Source organism: Ambystoma mexicanum, chromosome 10, assembly GCF_040938575.1.
Source record: "Ambystoma mexicanum isolate Mex_15411 chromosome 10, UKY_AmexF1_1, whole genome shotgun sequence".
Taxonomy (NCBI): Eukaryota; Metazoa; Chordata; class Amphibia; order Caudata; family Ambystomatidae; genus Ambystoma; species Ambystoma mexicanum.
Window position 1 is genome coordinate 78,519,412 of NC_090932.1, and position 20,047 is coordinate 78,539,458.

General features: G+C 46.9%; 1 protein-coding gene across 2 annotated transcripts in view; it reads right to left on the reverse strand.

Annotated features, from left to right (window-relative positions):
- The window catches only part of DIS3L2 (DIS3 like 3'-5' exoribonuclease 2), a 2,640,663-nt gene that overhangs the window by 198,716 nt on the left and 2,421,900 nt on the right, over positions 1–20,047 (reverse strand). For both annotated transcript variants that reach the window (XM_069617547.1, XM_069617548.1), the window contains one exon: positions 16,761–16,944. In XM_069617547.1, the coding sequence (XP_069473648.1) occupies positions 16,761–16,944 (184 nt within the window). The remainder of the gene's footprint in view (positions 1–16,760; positions 16,945–20,047) is intronic.

A 20,047-nucleotide genomic window follows, 5' to 3' on the forward strand; every position in this document is an offset into this window, starting at 1 on the left:
GACATATTTGGCTATACTTTTTTCTTCGGCTTGCATCCAATTAAGAAGCAATCTGGCGATTTTGGAGTACTAATACATTTGCATACAATCCTAGAACATTCTTAATGTTATACCATGAAATAAGTTACATATGTTGAATAAAACCCTGCAAACGGACAAAATAGATGCTCTGATGTGTAAGGGTGCGGAAGGAGGAGACTGACACAATAGGGACATCGTTTGGGCGTTAGACTTATTTTCCAATGAAAGCAAAGAAAAAAGCCCTATGTTGCCCTATTTCTAAGAGGGGTTTCCCTGCCTCAACTTAAACTAAGGATGTGTCGGAACGTCCGAAAGCAAGATTCTACTGTTCTGTGTCAAACCTATTTCATTCCTTACACTTCAAAATAAAGTTTTTGGTGAGTCTTCTTAGTGTAGATGATTGGATCTGGTATTCAGAAGGGTACCTGGTTACTGCCTTGCTCTGCCCAGGTCGGTACAATAATATCAACAAACGAATGAGCAAGGTCAGGTTGATCTCTGCTGAAGAGTAGCCACTGCTACACCCTGAGTGGGTAACCCCTTGTGTGGGTGGTTAACAGAATTCTCATGAAACTGTTCTTCTGCACAAAAGGGTTTTATTTTGAAGTGCAGTGGTGTAGCAATACACTAGTATTTTTCAAAAACATAGGACATTCACATTTGAGGACATACAAGGTGTAGTACCTAAGTACGAATGATCAAGTAGTCAATATTTGAGACTTCTACTTGTACAGTTTGTTCATTCTCTATAGGTTCCTTGGGAAGGAAGCTTAGAGAATTCAGTGGAATCATAGACAGGCAGGGGGCCCATAGACTGTGGGCACAATCAAGAGTTGAACAACAACATCCAATACATGTCAACACGACAGTGTTTCTGATATTTTGCGTGGAGCTAGGTGAGCTCTAATGGTGTAGGCCTTCATCAGGACAGGAGCGTCTTTACAAGTGGAGGGTCCTATGTGGTCGAATCCGAGGAGCTTAGTGGCTCAGATTAAGAGGTGGAAGGATCCACTTCTTTAGGATGCACTCGTCATCTTGTCAACAGGCGCGGTCACGCCTATTGCCAGTGCATTCAGCTGCCAAGATCGTTGAAGCAGCAGTGTGTCGTTTCGGATGTCGAGGATCTGGTCTTCTGGGTAGTTTATACTATGTCAGTCTCTCAGGACTACTTCTTGATGGACAGACTCCTTCCCCCAGGTTACAGTTCCTTTCATGTGTGGCACACAAAGTTCCAGTTTAGCCACAAAATGTGGATTTTGCCAAAATACAGTAAAAGTTCCAACTCAAATCCTGATCACCAAGGGAATGCCTCCCTTCTCTTGGTTTTCTATCACAGTGTTCACAAAGCACATATACGATTTGTTCATTTCACAAGTGTTCGCGAGTGAACAGCTTGCGGCCACCAATCTGACCTCGTGAAAGTGTATTGGTTTCGATCGTTGATCGTGTGAAATCAACGCACATATACGCATTAGTTGATGTTAAACATGCTAGTTTGAAAGCGAACAGATATTTTGTTCAGGTGAGTTATTTTTTTGCTGGCATTTATAGAAATGAAAAGTAAAATGAGAAAGAAAAAGAAAAAAAGGTAGGTGAGAATAGCAATGTTTGTCCCCCGCTACCATTATTAAGGATGCAGGGGCCAGCCCTGAAACCCCTTTTTGACATACTTAACAGAACATGAGCAACAGAGGATACCCCCACAACCCCTGCTCCTTGTGTTCATGTAAGTAGGCCAAATGTGAAGAAGGTAAAATGGGACATCAATTTGTAGGTCAAAAAGGTAAAACGAACAATTGTAAACAATCAATTTTGGTAGTTCCTTCACAAACACCAGGGGGAATGACTCCATTCCCTGGTTTCTCTTTTGCCTTGCACCAATTACAATGTCAGGGGGTATGCCCCCATCCCCTGAGTCCCTTCTCCACCCTACCTTTCATTGTCTTCTGCATCTTAATTACTCCATTACTCCAACACCTACTAGCCATTAGGTAGGGATGCTATAATAGGTCTGTGTTTACTTCCAAGTGGGTTTCTTGTTATCTTCTTAACAGTTTTTGTACATGCTTCACATAGGTAGACCCTAGTCTTCCTCGTCCCATTAGTGCCTATGAGGGCTAGTTCTTCTACCCTACAATAGTATATGGACGTATGTGGGGTTAAAAGACTCAGAGTAGGGTATGAGAGTGAGGGAGATGTGGATGTATTACTGAGTGTACCAGGTTCTTTCCATAGGAGGGGGTCCTTTCCCATGAGAGCCACCCGAGCACCATCCCCAGGGCGACTATTGGGTAGCTGTTTCACTTCCCTGCCTCATGGAGACGGGCTACCCTTAGGGAAGCAGGGATGACATTCTGGGATTCTTCACAGATATCATACCACAATAGGTTGTTTCTTACAACAGCAAAACCCATGAACTTTATCACCCATACGCCTTGTCCACACAGTGCTCACATCCGACAGGCAAACTTTTCAGGCTCTCTAAAACCTCCTTCTCCACCCTACCCTCCACTAGCTTCTGCATCTTAATACCCCTATTGGGTAATTAATAGGTAGGGCTGTCAATAGGCTCATCTTGTAACTTTGTCTCGAGTCGTCAAAAATTCTCCACCCCACCTCCAGATACATTCCCTTTCTGATATGAAATGAGGAGAAATTATCAAATCGGTCAGCGCTTTATTCGATCTAACACAAAAATCAACAAAATCTGTCATTCCTAGCAACTTTTTCCCTTACACACCCTCAATTTCAGCAAATGAAAATGCTAATATTGCATTCCAATCCACAGACTGTAGCAGCAGTTGCCCTTCACTCATGGATTTCATCTACTCATCTGCAGTGTGTTTTCTGAAAAAAATTAACATCAACTACGAATACAATTCATAATTTCATATTAAAATTCCTTCTCTGGCCAACGCAACCGTGGATGATCCTATTTTCAGGGCAATCCCTCAATACATCCTGTAGCATCTCCAGGTGGCAGTAAACTCCTTTCTTAGAGAAAGGAATATCATTTTGGCTAAACCACTAACACTGTACTTTAAATTTCAACATTGGCCGTACCACAAACTATATGGTTTGTGAAGCAATGTTGTGCATGGAGAAGGTTCAACATTAGTTTCTAATCATTTCAACTAATATACCTTTACCCAGTTTCTAACTCCAATTTCACGATTTACGGACCTGTCCCTGTTCAACCAAAGGAATCGTAAAGTTTGTCACGAAATAAATGATGTAGCTTGGACTGAAAAGCAAAAGCAGTACTGTTAAAAGGATTAATAACGATGTGCACTGTGTTTAGCAATAATTACTGCCATATTAAAAAAATACTGGGGGACTGTCAAGCAGTCCAGCTCATGCCACCTAGAAGCGAGAAGGCCTCACATGTGCAGAGAGCCAACATGCATGGGGCATTGCCTCAATGAGGCTTAAGACAGGGAAGTTGTGGATGGAGGGGACATACAGCGCGCCAGGAGCAGAATGATGGCTAAGAGTGTCCCGCAAGTCAGACTGGTTGCACGACACTGCAGAAGATAGACAGCACAGAAAACCAGCATAACCACTGGAGAGTCACGCATCTGAGAAGTACATTTTTCACAAGTGCTGTGAAAGGAACACCCCTTTTCCATTTAGAACTATGTTAGAATAATGAGCAGCATGGCACCTGGCTAAGCACCACTTAAGATGCGCTTCAGGCTTTCAAGCGAGCTGCTCTTTAGGCTGCAGTGCTTGGCGTCAGATTGCTTGAAAGTGCTGAACTTGCTCTCTTGACGTTTGCTTTATACCTTTGGATGTCAGGATTTGGATGTCAGGATATGCATCAAAAGTTACCCTGTCAGACTGGATGTCGATATACAATCTGAATATCAACATCTTAGTTTCTGAATACATATCCAGTATTTTCTCTGCATGTAAGGTGACGAGCATCTGGTTCCCTTGCATTCCCACTCGCCAAGTCCGTACGATTCAAGGTTTTCCAGCACTTGTCCGCTCCGTGCCTGCCTGGGATAAACCCTACATCATCTGGGTGGACCAATAGAGGCAGCATTTGCTCGAACCTGAAGGCCAACCTTCTAGTAAAACCCTTTGACTCCACATCTAGCTCTGAGATCAGTCTACAGGACATACAATACTTGGGATCCTTTCCCTACTTGTGAATAACCGCTATCAGTGCCCGACAGAACGTCCAAGGAGCCCTTCTAGTATCCAGAATAGGATTGAATATTTTCACAAAATGGAGCACCAGAAAAACAGTGAACTTCTTACAGAAACTGATTGTGAACGTGTCATCCCCAGGATCCTAGCCACACAGCATTCTTGAGAAGGCTAGCTGGATTTCTTCCAGAGTAAATGGGGCATGAATCATGAGAGCCTCCTCCTGATATAGTGTAGGAACATTTAGGCACTGCTCCACCTTCTCCATATCGATTGCCTCCACCCAATCATAGAGGATCTCATAAAAAGTGGCAAAACTCTGAGCCATCTCCTCTGGAGCAGAACTGACTGCACCCCACCCCCCTTCAGATTCTGATATTTCCTCCACCCATCTATCAGCCCTCTGCACCATCAGCCTAGCAGCGAGCACTGAATTGGCCGATATCCTTTTTCATAACATTTCTGTTTCAAAAACTGTAATTTCCTGAAAACGTCTCCGATACCCATCAGTTTAAATTCCAGTCTCCTATCCTTAATTTCTGAGAGCAGGCTTTCCCCTGCATCCCTCATGTCTTGTACCCTTACATCCAAGTCCCTAATCTCCCAAGGTAACGTATCTCCCCTCAAAAACCTTTCCCTCGTCTTACTCATTCCTTCTCGTATCAAAAGCCCCCTTCAGATTGCCTTGGCTGTCTCTCACACCATGTAGATATCCATCCACTTCCCCAGTGTCATTAGTCTTAAAGTATTCCTCAATTTCACGTTGCAGCTCCTCTGCAAACACTGCATCTCTTCAGAGGGAGTCACTCTACACATCTCCCTATTCCAGTGGTCTTCAAACTTTTTAGGCCTGCTCCTCCCCGCTGAGCAAAATGTGAGCAGGCCGGGCCACCCCAAAAATGTCAAATTGACAGTAAGTCACCACAACCTACTCCCAGAATAGTACCTGCCCCCCCACTCCCGCTCCCATCACAGTCTCTGGCCTCCCTCATACCACTCCTAGCCCAATCCCTGTTGTCTCCCCACCGCACCCCACCACAGACCCTCGGCTCTCTAAACCCTGCTCCCAGCACAGTCGCAGGGCCTGTGGTCGCTGGTGAATTTTTTAAGTTGAGGGGCATAAATATTTCCACCAGATATGCCATAGTGACCGAGCGTAGCCTGAACCAATCAAGTGGGGTTCAGAGGTTTTTTCCTTCGTGAACTTTTTTTAAATAACGGGTTAAAATGCTGCATTTGTGAGCATACTTAAAAAGGAAATTGCTAGATATCCAGTAAAAAAAACACCATCCCTGTCCCCTGGGCTCCACAGCTTCTCAGAAGGAGAGCTGATTTTGGCAGGTGGGTAGGGTGATTGAACAACAAAGGCATTTTTAAAATGCCTTTGTTGTACAACCCTCCCCCCGCTGCCCCCACTCGCCAAAATCAGTTCAACGGACCAAAACACACACACACACACACACACACACACACACACACACACACACACACACACACACACACACAGCTATCATTCAAACGAGCACCCATCACCATACACTCTGATAACAAGCATATACGCATCCATACACATTTTAAATAAAAAACAAATGAGCATAAACGTACCTTCTGTCGGGGACTACGCGCAGGTGCTGGAATGTCCCGATCTAGGCTGCTCTGTACGTATGTGCAAGGAGACGCAGGAGCTCCCTCTCGCACATACAGTGCCCCAGCCAACATTTCCAATGAGCTATGCAAGGCTGGCGAAGCAAAAACTCCCCCTGCCTTGCATGGCTCAGTGAGCATGTGCGGCTGGGGAACTGAACTAAATTGTCAAAGGGAAACAGTGTTTCCCTTTGACAGTTCAGCCAACCCAGGAGCACTCCCTCAGCTGGAAAAAGCAGCTGAGGGAGTGGTCAGTGTTTCTCTGGGCTGGCTCCTCGGCTCCTCTATAATTGGTGAAGGGGCCACTGGGTGGACGCCCGCTCGCTCATTATGGATGACCCGCCAGGTTCAGGATGGCCTATAGGGCAATACACGTACCAAAAATGCAAAATGCTAGTGTGGGCCAGTCAGAATGGGCCAATGTGGGCCAGTTTGAGGAGTTACTTCACTAGGCAGCTAGTAGTTGTGACCACTGTTGCTGAACACACCCCCTTGGGTACTATTCAAACAGTCTGTGACTAATGGAATGACTATCCATTTGCAAATGCAGGCCACGTTTTCATTGGTGCCTGAGACAGTGTTATGCCCTAGTCTGCCCATGTGAGCCGCCCCTGCCCATTTCACCCAATGTAAAAAGACATTTTTAAAAAGTACATTTTATTTTTTTACATTTCATGCTGGGCTCTCGCGCCCCCCTCCCCCCTTGCCCCGGGATGCGGCTGTGCCCTCACAGCTTGTAGACCCTCTGCAGGCCTATCTATTCAAACACAAATAAGTGTATCCTGGTGTAAGTGCCATGTGGGGGACGGAAGAACGTATAGCCTCCGTCACTCGGGAGCATCCATCTCCATACATTTATCATCCCCTACGAGTCCAGAATTTCCTGAACTCTAACCCGGTGTTGTCAAGAAACCCAGTGCCCCCAAAACCCGAAGGGCCAGCCTATCCAATTCCAGGTCAGACCACATGTTAAAGTCCCCACCAGTTATCAGAGGTCCAGTGATTTAAAGTGAGGTAAGAAATTGAGGGGGGGCGGGAGGGATGTCCTCATTTGGGGCCGTGGCTTGAGAATAGGTGGGCGTGGCCTAATTGACAGGCGTGGCCTAAAGACTAACATGTAAAACTGGTCTGGCCTACATTACCAAGTACATCATATTGTGCAACAGACTGCCTGCTATGTGCCTTAAAGTATAACAAATCAAAGCTAAAGGTCATTATTTATTGGAATCTTAACTGGGCCGTTGACGAAAGGATAGATGTCGAAGTACATTACCAGGTACATTCAAATTTGTAAACAATTAATTGACAATTTCCCAGAACCACACTCTGCAAGCCTGCCCACCCTGAGAATGCCCATCCGGAGATAAACAGTTGGTTTGGGCATTGTAGGAGCCTAGGAAATGTTTAAACCATACACAGAACAACAACTATAAATGTGATTCTCTGATATAGATCAAGGTGTGGTCCATCCTGGATCAAGTTGTACCTCACAAGTGTCCCTCCATTTTTACCCATATTTTCCCATCCCTTTTCGTTTTATCATGTGTCATTCTGAACTAAGGTGTGTGTCATGATATGCCCTTTAGCTTTCAAACTTCGGACAGTATAGGTAATAATGAGCATCACCAGTCTGTGCAAATACAGCACCTTAGAGTCAGGGTGGACTGGCTTATAGGGAACTCTGGAGATTTCCAGGTAGGCCTCTGGGCCTATTTTTTGTGCTAACCTATTTTATTTCCATATGTTCCCATAGGGAAAAGGGTTTGGCTTGCTGAAACTGTGTAATATGGTGCCACTTTAAAACATATTCCCAGGGCCTCGTTTGGTTCCTAGCCCACCACCTCTCATCATGCTTTTTAGTAATAATACTGTCATGTGGCAGTATTGGCAGTGAGAAATGCTGTGGGAGAGATTTCACCAGAGCCACTCCCTGCATTCTTCCGATGCTGCGCTGTCAGCACTCCCCCAGCCCCCCTTCCACTGCACAGCAGGGTCTCAGGCAGGTGGTGAAAGGCAGCTCAGGTGGCAGGCATTGCAGGGCATCTCCGACTGCTGCCTCCCACACTCGCGGTCCACCGAGTGGCAAATGACCACTCGACAGCCAAACAGTAGGGTACAGCTAGGACAATGAGGGTTATGGGGGTGTTAGTATTACATGGATTTAGTTGAGGAGAGGAATCAGGTCGGAATGTTTTAGGGAACATAGTTTTAATAGTGAAGGTGTGGCACCTGATGGCAGCAGCTGTGGAAAGCAGACTAGACTCCGATGGGAATGTTATTAGGAAATCAGAGGGATGGGATATTTCATTATGTGGATCATTTGATGAGATTGTGGCGCCACCCACCAGCTCGCAGCAGCAGCATCGGCCGCCAGTGGCAGCAATCTACCAGTCAGGCAGTGCTTTCTTCTTCATAGAACTCATTTGCCACTTACAGCACTGGCTATGCCCTTCTACAGGTACTGATGGGCATTATTGAGGCCAAAACCCAGTGGGCACGCTGTAGCTAGGGGTACCGTGGCTGCTAGAAATGGCATGTGGCTATGCCCAGTTGGCAATGTAGGACGTGCCACGGCACAGTGACTGCTGGGCATGGTTTCAGTGGGCTCTGCAGTTTGGGGCACGGTGCCCATGCAATGGCTGAAGGCCATGCCACTGGCAGATGGTTTGTGGCAGATTGACTACCACAGGCCATGCCCAGAGACTGCAAGCTGGGTCACTGTGCACGTGACGTCATCAGAGGCTTAGCCATGTTGCCCACTTGGCGTGAATACTGACCATGTCCGGGGGGCACTTCTAGCAAGGTTACAGTGCACATTGGCTGCTAGGTAGAGGGCACTGACATGAGGGTCGCAGGGCACAAGACATGGCCGCAAGTAAAGCAGGTAGGGGCACTGACTGCTGTGCAATGGAAGTCTGGTTACAATCCCTGGGGTATGGCCGGCATACCTCGTCCTGGGTACAGTGGCTGCCAGGCATAGCCATAGGCAACAACTTCCGGTGTTCAATGCTGGAAGGGTTGCTGTTTCTGGGGCATGGTTAAAAGGCAAAGTAGGGTCACCATTCCACCCCGCATGGTGGCTTCTTGGCATGTCCACTTATGTCCAATGGGTACTGCAAGTAGGATCGCTGTGCACATGATTTGGCAAAAGTCCAAGTGCCGGGCGCAGGGTCCGGGAGGCACTGCATGTGGGGTCAACGTACCCAGGTACAAGGACAGCAGGGCAAGGACACAGGACCACCTAACTGGTGTCAGTTAGGTGAGAGGCGCCAGGCACAGTGTCTGCTGGCAAAGCCACACCAACTGGGCAGTGTAGGTAGGGCAACTGAGTCCAAGACAGGGTCAAACGTTATGCCTCTGGTACAGGGCGGGCTTCTCAGCGACTGTGCCCAGGGAATGTCTGAAGGCAATGTGCCATGCAAAGTAGCTGCTGAGAATGGGCACCGGCCACACCTGGTAGGAATTGCAGGTTAGGGCACTGTGTCAGCAGTATGATAAAAGCCCGGGTCACATGCACAGATCCCCTGGGCACAGCCCCTAGCTGGCGCTGCCAGGGGTGTCACTGTACATTTTGGACATAGTGCCTGATCGGCATGGTGCAGACCATGTCCACAGGGCACTGCGGATCACTTTGCCATGGGAGTTGCTCAATCCAGTAACTGGAACTTGCACATGTGGCTGCAACAAGCACTGGGGAATTCATCAAAGTTCCTCCTGCCGTGGATGTGCTTCTCCTCCTCGGATGGTGGTGGTCGTCGCAGGCTCGCAGCATAGAATCCAGTGACAAAGAAGGTAAGGCAAGTTATGCGGCACCAAGTGAGACACTTCCGGTTGCAGGAAGCTGTGACTGACAGAAGTGTCAGCCAGTCAAAGTGTCGCTAAAACAGCTTGCGCGACACTGATTCTGTCAGTCACAACTGTTGCCTGATGTCTGGCTTGGTTTGCCACCGACTTGCCTGACTTAATCATGGGCAGCCGGGCCGCCCAATAATGCATCTTTGATGATCAGCATATTTGATCATCAGATCCAGAGCACTTCTGCAGAAGACCATCTGTCCCTGATGTGGGCAGTACCCTGTCACCACTTCCATTGTGACTTCCTCTCTAAAGCCCTTCACTACCAGGACCCATGGCCCTACTTACCTGCGGTCACTCACCGTTCATCTTTCATGGAACAGGATACCCACTCCACCTTTTTCGATTCCGCAGAAGCACAGAAAATCTACCCAATTTGCAGGGGTAAAGAATGTGCCGTTCTTTCCCCACTGTGAGCCTCATTTCCTGCAACATCAGAATATCCAAACCCAATCTCTGGAACTCCCAGACAACCAGAGCCCGCTTGGTAGCTGAGTTCAACCCCTTTACATTCAATGTCCCCACAGTAAAGTGACCAGCCCGTCCTCCCTCCCTATTTGCTATCCCTGCCACTTTGCTCCCAGCATGTTCCCCACCACAAGCCCCATATAACGTAAACCCTCCCATGTCCATGTAACCATCCCCAACCTGCCACCCCATCCGCACCCATGCCCCAAGTCAATTTCCCACCCCCCCAACCGAGAATGAGGACCAAAGTACTCTCTGCGAGATGCCCATCCTCAAAAGGTATTGCTCACTTGCCCCGCTCTTTCACCCACTCTAATTCACACACCCCCTCCCTCCGCTCTCTTTAAGCACAATGCGTACATCATACGAGCAACTGTGCAACTCACATACTGACTTCACTTTACCAGTGAAGGCATACAAAGTCTCCCAAACGTCCCACCTCCCAGGACCCTTTTTCATGGTGGTAATCCTCTTGAAGGTCCACGAGCCCCTCATCTTGTACTTTCTCCGTGCAGTGTTGTAGGACCTGTATATCTTAAATCCCTGTAGTGATCCTATAGTCCACATCCTTAACTTCAAATATCAAAGCAAATGGGCAGGCCCAGCAATATCAAATCCCCTTCTCATTTAAGCACGCTGTGAATCAGCAGCCTCTCCATCTGATGAGCGTGAAGCTGGACAAAGCCTGGTAAATGCGTATCTCATCAGCCTCATACTGGATGCCTGGGATGCGTTTTGCCCTTTCCAAAACTTCAGTATTTTACCCATATTTATGAAATCGGACCAGCACTGACCTGGGAACATTTCCCGCACTTCCACCACCTCCATGTCAATTTTGACATCTTTACCACCACCTTCCATGAAGAGGACATTCAATATCGCCTAGATCTTTTTCGCCTCCTCCCCGGATGTTTCACCTATCTGCTCTTTGAGGCTCAGAACCCTCGGGTTATTCTTCCTCTCCCGGTTTTCCAAATAGTCCGGCTTCAGCTGGGCTTCCTCCTACTTGGTCTCCAGGTCCTGCAATCTGGCATCTTATCTCGAGCAGGTCCGCACTAATTGTGTTCTTCTCAATACCCTCCACTTTATTTTCTAAAGAGCCCAATCTGCCATGTAAATCCAATTTGGATGCTTGGATATTTTCTCTTAACGCCTTGATCTCCTGTAAGATGCGGGGGGATAACTTTCTAGGTGGCCGGAATATTTAATTCACCTCCCATGCCTTCCTGCGGCCGTGTGTCCTTCTGACCACTTGCCATTGCTTGGCCCCTCGGAAAATCTCAAGACCTGGATACTTTGGTATGAGTTTCCACTCAAGCTTGCAAAGCAATAACCATGCTGACTCATCAAAATGTTACATGCTAGGAGAAATAACTGGACATAGCATTCTTTTGTGGTGGGCCTCCACCTCCAACCTTCCTACATGGCAGAGCCCCCTTCAACCAAGCTGTGGTGCAGGCCTACTTCAGGACAAAAAGTTGCAACTCCTAATCCTTCGCCATGGGACTTTCTCTGGTAGCCAGTTTAGCTACCCTACCCCCACCGAGGAGTCTGCTTCTGTTCTGTCTCCCCGGCCTTCTCAATTCTCCTTCCCCACTCAAATTACTAGTATACTGGGACCTCATACTCTGGCTCGGGCCCACTGTCCGTACAACTCTGTGCACGTCTCCTCCACCATGTCTTACGGACCTTACAAGAGCTCCGGGGGCCTATCTAAGCACGATTCATCCTGTCCATCAGCGACCACACAGCCTGCTTGGACCTTGGGACCGGTTTGTGGCCTTCACTACGATGCCAACTGGCCTCTCATTCCACCAATTCGGGTGTCCGCTTCCGTTCACTGCCCCGGGCTTTGCAGTCTTCCTCCTGCCTTGCCTCGGACCGGTTCAACGAGAGCACCATGCATGAGGCCAGTGACACACTCACTCTCCAAAGCAGGCCCGGCTCACATACATATTCCCTTGACACCACAGGGACGCACCGGCTCAGGTCCTTCAAAGTCTGTCTCTGGGCCGCAACTCCTGCTCTTCTCTGGGGCACAGTGTCTCCTATTAATCCTTAGTGCACCACAAAGCCTGCAACACCTAGGAAAGCCTGCTGCAGCCTCCGCTCCACTATTTCCAAGAAAATATACCGCCTTCCTCGGTCCGCAGGGCTTCAGAAATTCTGATGTGCACCTTTGAGAGGTCAGGGGTCTGAATGCGCCATATGTATGCAGCGGATGGGGGTCTGCACCTCAATATCGACTTGCCAAAGCTGAAATTTTGAGGAGCTCAGCTTCACATGGCCATCTTGGTCCGCGCCCCCTAGCGTTCTCGAGATCTTACAGTTTCTCTTTATTCCACTCTCCAAGTTTCCTCTTTTACTTCACCTTTCCCCACTCTCTGGGTTATCTTTTTCACTGAACCTTCCTCCGCTCTCCAGATGCTTTCTTTTTCACCATTTTCCTCCACTCTCCGGGTCTACAGGCTGCTTCCTTCTCATTGTCATATCTTCAACAGTTCCACAGCCCTCCAATATCAGTATGCGTCAACTCTGCACTCCAAAACTCCCAGATGCCCTGGGAACTGGCCTTTACGTAGAGCTTGGACTGAATAGCTTCTCCCCAAATGGATGGAAAGGCCGTTTTCTTTCCAAACATGCTCAGGGTGAGTAAGAATTTGTAGTCCTGGAAATGGGAAAGAAGACTTTAAATAGGTCAGCCACCATTTTGGATTTCTTTTTGTATGGAGCTGCAAACTGCTATAATTTGTTTTTTTCTTGAATCTCCCACCTGGCTGCAGGACTTGCTCTTATTGGAGTTGGCTCTTGCGGTCTACTGAACTTTGCGGGTTACTTTGTGCGCAGTAAAATCCCTATTTTGGACTGGGAGTTTGGCTAAATGCTTGGCTCACCACTTGTGTTCATCTTTGTGCCATTGTAAGGTCCCCTTAAGGGGAATTATTCTGCCACCTGAAAATGTGTCAGTGCAAGTCATGTCTGATAGAAATTGACATCCCTGATCTTCAGATAAATAGAAATTCTTTGTTGTGTGGGAGTTTCTGACATTGAGTTCAAGGGGGTGTTGGCTGAAGGGGACTTTCTACTGAGGTTGCAGGGGAAGGAAAACCTGCGTTTCCCTTTTATCAAGTCTCCCCATAGCGTGGGGAAGATGTTGCGTCCTCGGTTTCTGGTTGCTTCACAGCGAAGTGTGTTTCACCCTGACAAGCAGGGCCTTAAAAGAGGAGGGAGATGCAGGTTTCCCATAACTGTTCTCCTCCATGTGGGGAAGATGGTTCTATGGGCTCATTAGGGTTTGCCCATAGGCTCCCTTCCCTTGATTCTGTAGTTGAGTTTCATAGATCTGCTCCAAATGTTCCCTTTATGAGGGGGATTCTGGGAGATGTGGTCCTTATTTATTTGGTCCTTCAAAATGGTCTGGTGTCCTCCCTCGCTTCGATAACATGGTGATATCGCTCACAGGTTCTTTTGACGTCAACTGGAAGGTCACTTAATCACAGCGCAATCTTCACCTCACAGCTAAAACAGGTGTTGATTGTTTTTGATAAAGGCCAAATCTTCTAGAGGTCTTACCGGACTACTGGATGTTGCAAGGAAAACTAATCTGCATCAGAACTCTTGTACCTGTAGATGGCTCTGAAGTTGCACCAACAGCACTTTACTCGAATTTGAGGCCAGGCAGATACTGAAAGACACTACTATATCCATGGTAGGAGCATGAGAGTGCATTACACTCCAAAGGCCAGCAACCACATCAAAGTAATTTGATCATGTACTGAAGTCTTGTATTTAAGCTCGTTGTTTGACAAGCTCTAGATTCATGTCCACACTAGTAAAAAGTGTGCCATTAAAAGGTGGAGCCACTGTGAATTCCAGATCCTGTCAACCAGTTGTGAACTGCTTGCAGAAGCCATAACTCTGTGGTGGCCTTGAACAGGAGTAGGACCTTTTGGAGGAGGGGCGATAAGTGGAAACAAGTAAGCAAATATCCCCAATTAACCCAATAATGGAAAGAGGTTTCCCCAGCCATCTACGAAACATAGCCCAATTCTGCAGACCAAAGCACACACTTTAGCCGGAATGCTTTCCAGTTTGCCTTTTGCCATAGACCATCACAGTCTTAACGTAAAATAGCAGTCGTCTGACCAGAGTGGATTGAATGCCTTTAGAGCTACATTGCCTTGAGCTTTAGAATATTTTTATGACAGGGCCTGTCCTATTGGGACCACATTTTGGACATCTTAAGTTGACCTGCAGAAGCTTATGAAAATAACTTCAAGGAGTCCTTGGTTACAGCGATCTCCAGAACCACAGGAGCAAAGTAAACATCCACCATGAGGTCATATTCCACTGCCTCCTCCACCCCCCTTTAGGGGTTCTCCAACACTTCTCTGGTAATAAGAAACCCGCTGAGATTGAAGGTTGCCAAACTGATCCCAATGCCTCTCAAGTCCCGTACCAAGTGCCAGCATCTAAGAGTTGGAATTGTGTCCCCATGGGGTGATGGTGAGCTAACGAGCAAGAGGACGAACACAGTAGGCCTAGGCCTGAAGTGTGAGCCTTTAATGGCCTTGGTTCACATACAGGCAAGGTAAGTCCCCAACTGTGTCACACATGTGGCCCTTTAAAACACTCTGGAAAGAATCTGGGAGAAAGATTCCAAGGCTTTTAAGAGGTTTCTAGGTGCAATGCCCACGTGGTCCGTGGAAACTGTTCTGGAAGAAAGTCACAAAGGGACTTCAGAGAATGCTCTGGAACAACTTCCAAAGTTGGGTCTTGGAAGTAACTCCAGAAGACAACCGGGGGAGGGAGGTCTAACCGGAAAAAGCTAATGTTTCACATTTTTGCTCTGAATGAAACTCTTAAGACCAGAAGGGCACATTGAGGAAGCGAAAGGTGTTCTTGAAAGCCAAACTAAAACAGAGTTTAAAGGGTACAGTGAGGGTACGGATGCCCTGGCCCGGGGTACTAAAGCTACAGATTATGAGGATCCACTTAAAAAAGTTTTAAAAAAATTAAAAGCACAGGGCAGCCTTGGGATCGAACCGATAAACATAATAAACCCCACGTGGGGATTGCTCATATAGCTTTCAACCCAGCCGCCGGGGCGGACATGGCGTTTAACGGCCCGCCAGCCAGAGCTTTGGTAGGCCAGAGTGAAAGGTATCCGCTCAACTGGGATTTCACGGGGAATTGATTTTTTATTTTTTATTCCGACGGGCGATGAGCTCAGCGTGAGCACATCTCCCATCGGAATTAAAAAATAAGGCAAACAAAATGGCCGCCACCATGAAAATTGAATTCGGGTGACGGGGGCCATGTAAAGCATGTTAAAAAATGCCCGCCATCATCCAAAAAGGGACTTTATTGTAACGGCGGCGGCCATTTTTCTTTACAGTTGTAAAAATGCTGTTCCATGCCCGGGTGGGCACTGCCCTGATGGGCAAAAGTCCCAGCTGGCCCCTGAGCAAGTTAGAGTGAGCGTTGAAGCGGCACTCAGGCTGCTAACCAACATACGCAGGAGGAGGACATAGGCACCCATAATCAGTAGGCATCACTTACGGCAATGAGTAAAGTCTCCAGATTGCCTCATCCCATCATAGCCAACGTTCAGATCCCTTGTTGAAAACAGGATACAACAAATCTATATATGAGAGCGCGCAGAAAGGGAGCGAGATAGAGGGACAGGGAGGAAGGGAGAGTATCTAGGAGGGAGAGAACGAGCAGAAAGCAAGAAAGAAAGGAGGGAGAGAGTTTAGGAGAGGGAGAGAGAGATTAGGTGTCTTCAAGCATCGCCAAGACATCCAATGCTTTGTTATGGTTTTCAAGCCTTGTTATGAACTATGTGTGGCTTCAAGATTACCTGCGCCCCTCACCATTCCGTTCATGGTGGTGTCTGACTGCTCCCTGCAGTTCAATGTTCAAATTATGAGTTCCCACACACAATACAAATACCAACTAAACCACCCAGATATGGCATGTGAACGTCCTTCCTAAAAGGACAAGTCAATGCAACCTAGCGCCATAGGCACGTGAGGCTGCCCTTCACGCATAAATGCTCTCAACACAGAACACCTAGACACTGACTTGCATGCAGAGCTCTTGGTACTTGCGTCTGTATGCATCAACTCAACATCAAAGCCATCTTTCATTTACTCTCTCCCCACTAACCTTACCCAGCCAATTTTAGTTCAGATCCGCAAAGGCACCAGGAGACCATGCAAAAGAGCACAGCACAATTTAAACTCCAGTATTGTAACAAACATCTAAATAAGATCTGTAACAAAGGTAGTGCACTCGTGAGAACAACCCACTGAGGTTTTGAGAAGCGAATAGCAAACCTCTTGTGTACAGCTCGGCATGAAAAAGTTCCATTCAGTCCAGAAGAGAGATAGGACTGAGCTACGGATGCCTGTAACATTTTTAAGAGGGGACTCAGCAGGACACGGATATAGCTACATCTGTGTGCAGGTCTATGCTTTGCAAAAAATGCTCTGTTCACAATACCACATGCATGGATCTCCCAGAAGTCATGGGGAGAGGGCGGACCAATAACGTAAGCGACTCATGTTCAGGGTCACCACGTGCCTGCCATCTCATTTCCATATATTACTCACGTGAAGGGTTCCAGCATTGCTGAAATCAATCTTTAGACCCATCTGGTCACAGAATTCAACCAGGTCATCCAACAGTTTGCTCTGGGGTGGCGGATGACGGCGCAGGAGAGCCTGCTTTGGGAATGTGCGGCGGATCTGATGGGCAACAGCCATATTTGCCAGCAGCATGAACTCTTCCACCAACCTACAAAAGAAAGAACAGGTGGTGAGCCACGAAAGAGTCACAGCGCCCCGACATTGGGAGTACAAGTGTAGCAAGCTAAACCAAGAAAGATAGAAGCTCCTTTCCAGTTATGGGACGACCCCTATTCTAGCTGGATTCTAGCTATTCCCTTCACCTGGATCGTAAAATAACTAGAGAAGGGCAAAGCAACTGGCTAATAAGTCACAATGCTTTGAAATGGGACGGTAATCATTTTAATGTAGATGTTGAAAACAATTGTATTATTTCTCTTATTTTATTTAATAAACAGTATTATGGTTTAAAGAAAACCATATACTGTACTCCATTAATAATAAAATCAATATCAATAAAAATACCAATATATTTGCAAAAAATAACAAAAATCATCAACATTAACCATTCATGCTGCGATTCCAAAGGGTTTCAGTTGTTAGAGTAATTCTCTATTACACATTTTTATAAAGTGTTTAATACATTTAATTCAAAACAGCACATTAAATTACTGAGTGCTCAAAAGAATCTAAAATATCTGACATTTTCTTAACCATGAAAATGTTTTTAATCCAGCACCAACAACTAAACATCAGTTATAACCATCAATATGTTTCTAAAACAATATAGTAGCAATAATCAAGGATATCTGTTGACCATTCATGATACGATTCCAAACAAATTCTGTTACAATATAGGTTTATATTATAAAGTTTGCAACACATTCAATTACTAAACGCTTCAAAGTTTCTAGAGTATCTTGTTGGCACAAATGACTCATTGTTAACCATAAAGGTTCCCTTAATCTAGCTCCTGCAACTTCACCTGTTAACAATAAATGTAATCTACATATTAAATAAGCTCTGGCCAGATTCCGATTCGGGAATTTCCAGATGCTTCTTTGGGGCACATTATAACTGGGAAAATGCATAGTGGATTCTCTCAAACTATTTAAAGTTTTAAATGTTTAACATCAACCCATTCCCACAATAGCAATATTTTTAACCAACTTCTTAGAAATTCCTTCATTTGTATTAAAATCTAAACCTAGGTTTTGTATTAAACTTTCAAAATGTTTTCTTGACACAGGACGGTGGACACCTTTGAGTTGAGACATCCTGGCAGTCACCTTATCTCTTTAGTTGAGTCAGGGAAACCCCTCTTAGGAATAGGGACAGAAAGGTTTTCTTTTTCTTTCCTATTCAATGGGTCTTTAGCCCAAGCATGCCACCTTTGTGCCAGCCTCCTTCTTCTGCACCCTTACACTATCTAATATTCTCAGCTAAAGCGTAGCTGATTTATCTTCCAGCATCTAATAACACACCCATAGTCTCTTATATATAATTTCCCCGGACTTCCTCAGACCATTCCCCAAAGCATGTAATCTGGGGGTTTCTTTGACAGCAGCCCTTCATCACAAGAACATTGTGGGCCCCTCATGCATTAAAACATTTACTAATTTCCTATTCTCCTAATATGCCTTGAAATACAGTGCAATTGTTCCCAAATACGTCAAACCCTTTTTCTGCATTATTGACCTATGCTTCACCTAACAGGACTGACGTGCACCCTTGCTATCCCCCTCTGCTCCATCCCCTCCTCCCTTTTTGTTTATGGCACCTATTCCCACTTTCCCATCCTCTGACAAGTATGACTCCTATCCTGTTTAAGGTCCCTGACCGTCCTTTGGCGGTCAGTGGGCTTACATCTGCCACTGTCGTGAGGGACTCTCCCTCTCAAATTCTCTCTGTAGTGTTTGGGATCCTCAACCTTTCCCTGGTGATCAACGGGCTTCATCCCACCACTGCGATGATGAGGGTTGTAGGCTTTCTGCCATTACCGTGCCACCCAAGAGCTATGATTGCAAATGGCCTAGGTCCGGAAACGAAGACGATAAATCCCATTCTTGTTGGCTTGCCAGAACCAGAGATGGGCAGTCTTTGGTTACCTGTGTGACAAATTTTATGAGGACTTCACTTTCCAAGCAGACATCAGTTGTTGCCCAAGTTCATGGGGTTCTAAGATCCACAAGGAATTTTTGTGGACACGCACTCAACCCAATGAGAGCTATGTGGACACGAGAATGTCATTACAGATTGTTGAAAACAAGTCTCTCAGATTGGCAAAAGGTGCTTTGAAAACAACACCATCATGCATATGGCAAGGGAGGGCGTGGCTTGGCAGCTATGGAATGGGCTGCTCTCTTTGTGGGCTCCCGGATCCGAAAAACTGATCCGGGCGGGCGCATGCCTTCAGACCACTTATTTCAGGAAGAAAAGCAGATGGGATCAATAAGAAGGGAAGCGGAATCTGATCCATGCTTTCGTGTGTAAATCGAATGGAATTGCCAAGAGTTATGGAACTTTGAAGCCGCCGACTGAAGACGTAGGGCTGGCAGCAAGATGGCGGCGAGCCCAAAACAAAGGACCCTCTGGATGCGCAGACCGAGCCGGCTGTGACAACCGCTGCAGCCAGGAATCGGGCGCGCATTCATATGGGCAGACAACGGCTGAGTACATCAAGCAAGAAGACGAGCATACAGCCGGAATCAGCTGCCCGTGCCAGAGCACCCGCATGACAAGGGTGGAAAAGGGTGGCCAGGCGGGCGACCAGGGATGGGAGACGCACTCCCGCAAAACAGCAAGGACAGCCGCGCGCTGACGCCCGGGCCCCCATTGACGGTGCATGCTAAACGCCCAAGAATTGGGCAGAACTCAGCGGCCACACGCGCTGCAAAAACAGCCGGACGATGAGCGGCTGCAATATTAAATAGGAAATGTGAGCATAAATGTGCTGCAGGAGCGGCCACTATGACAACAGATGTGTCATAGCGGGCACGGAGGAGCTCCGGAGGACTATACCATTCAGTGAATGCCGGGGGAATAAACACAGCCACTGCCCAACAGCGCCGTAGGGAAGCCGGCGAACATAAGCAAACACAGCCCTTTTAATAGGAAGATATTAAACAGAACGGGAAAATGCCTCCCCTATATCCAATGGGCACCTTATGAACACAGTAGCATGCCTCAAATAAGGGACATATCAATAACAGGGCGCGGTGCACCCAGCGGGTGATGCTCGAGAAGCTGCCCCCGCCAACAATAAGTGACAA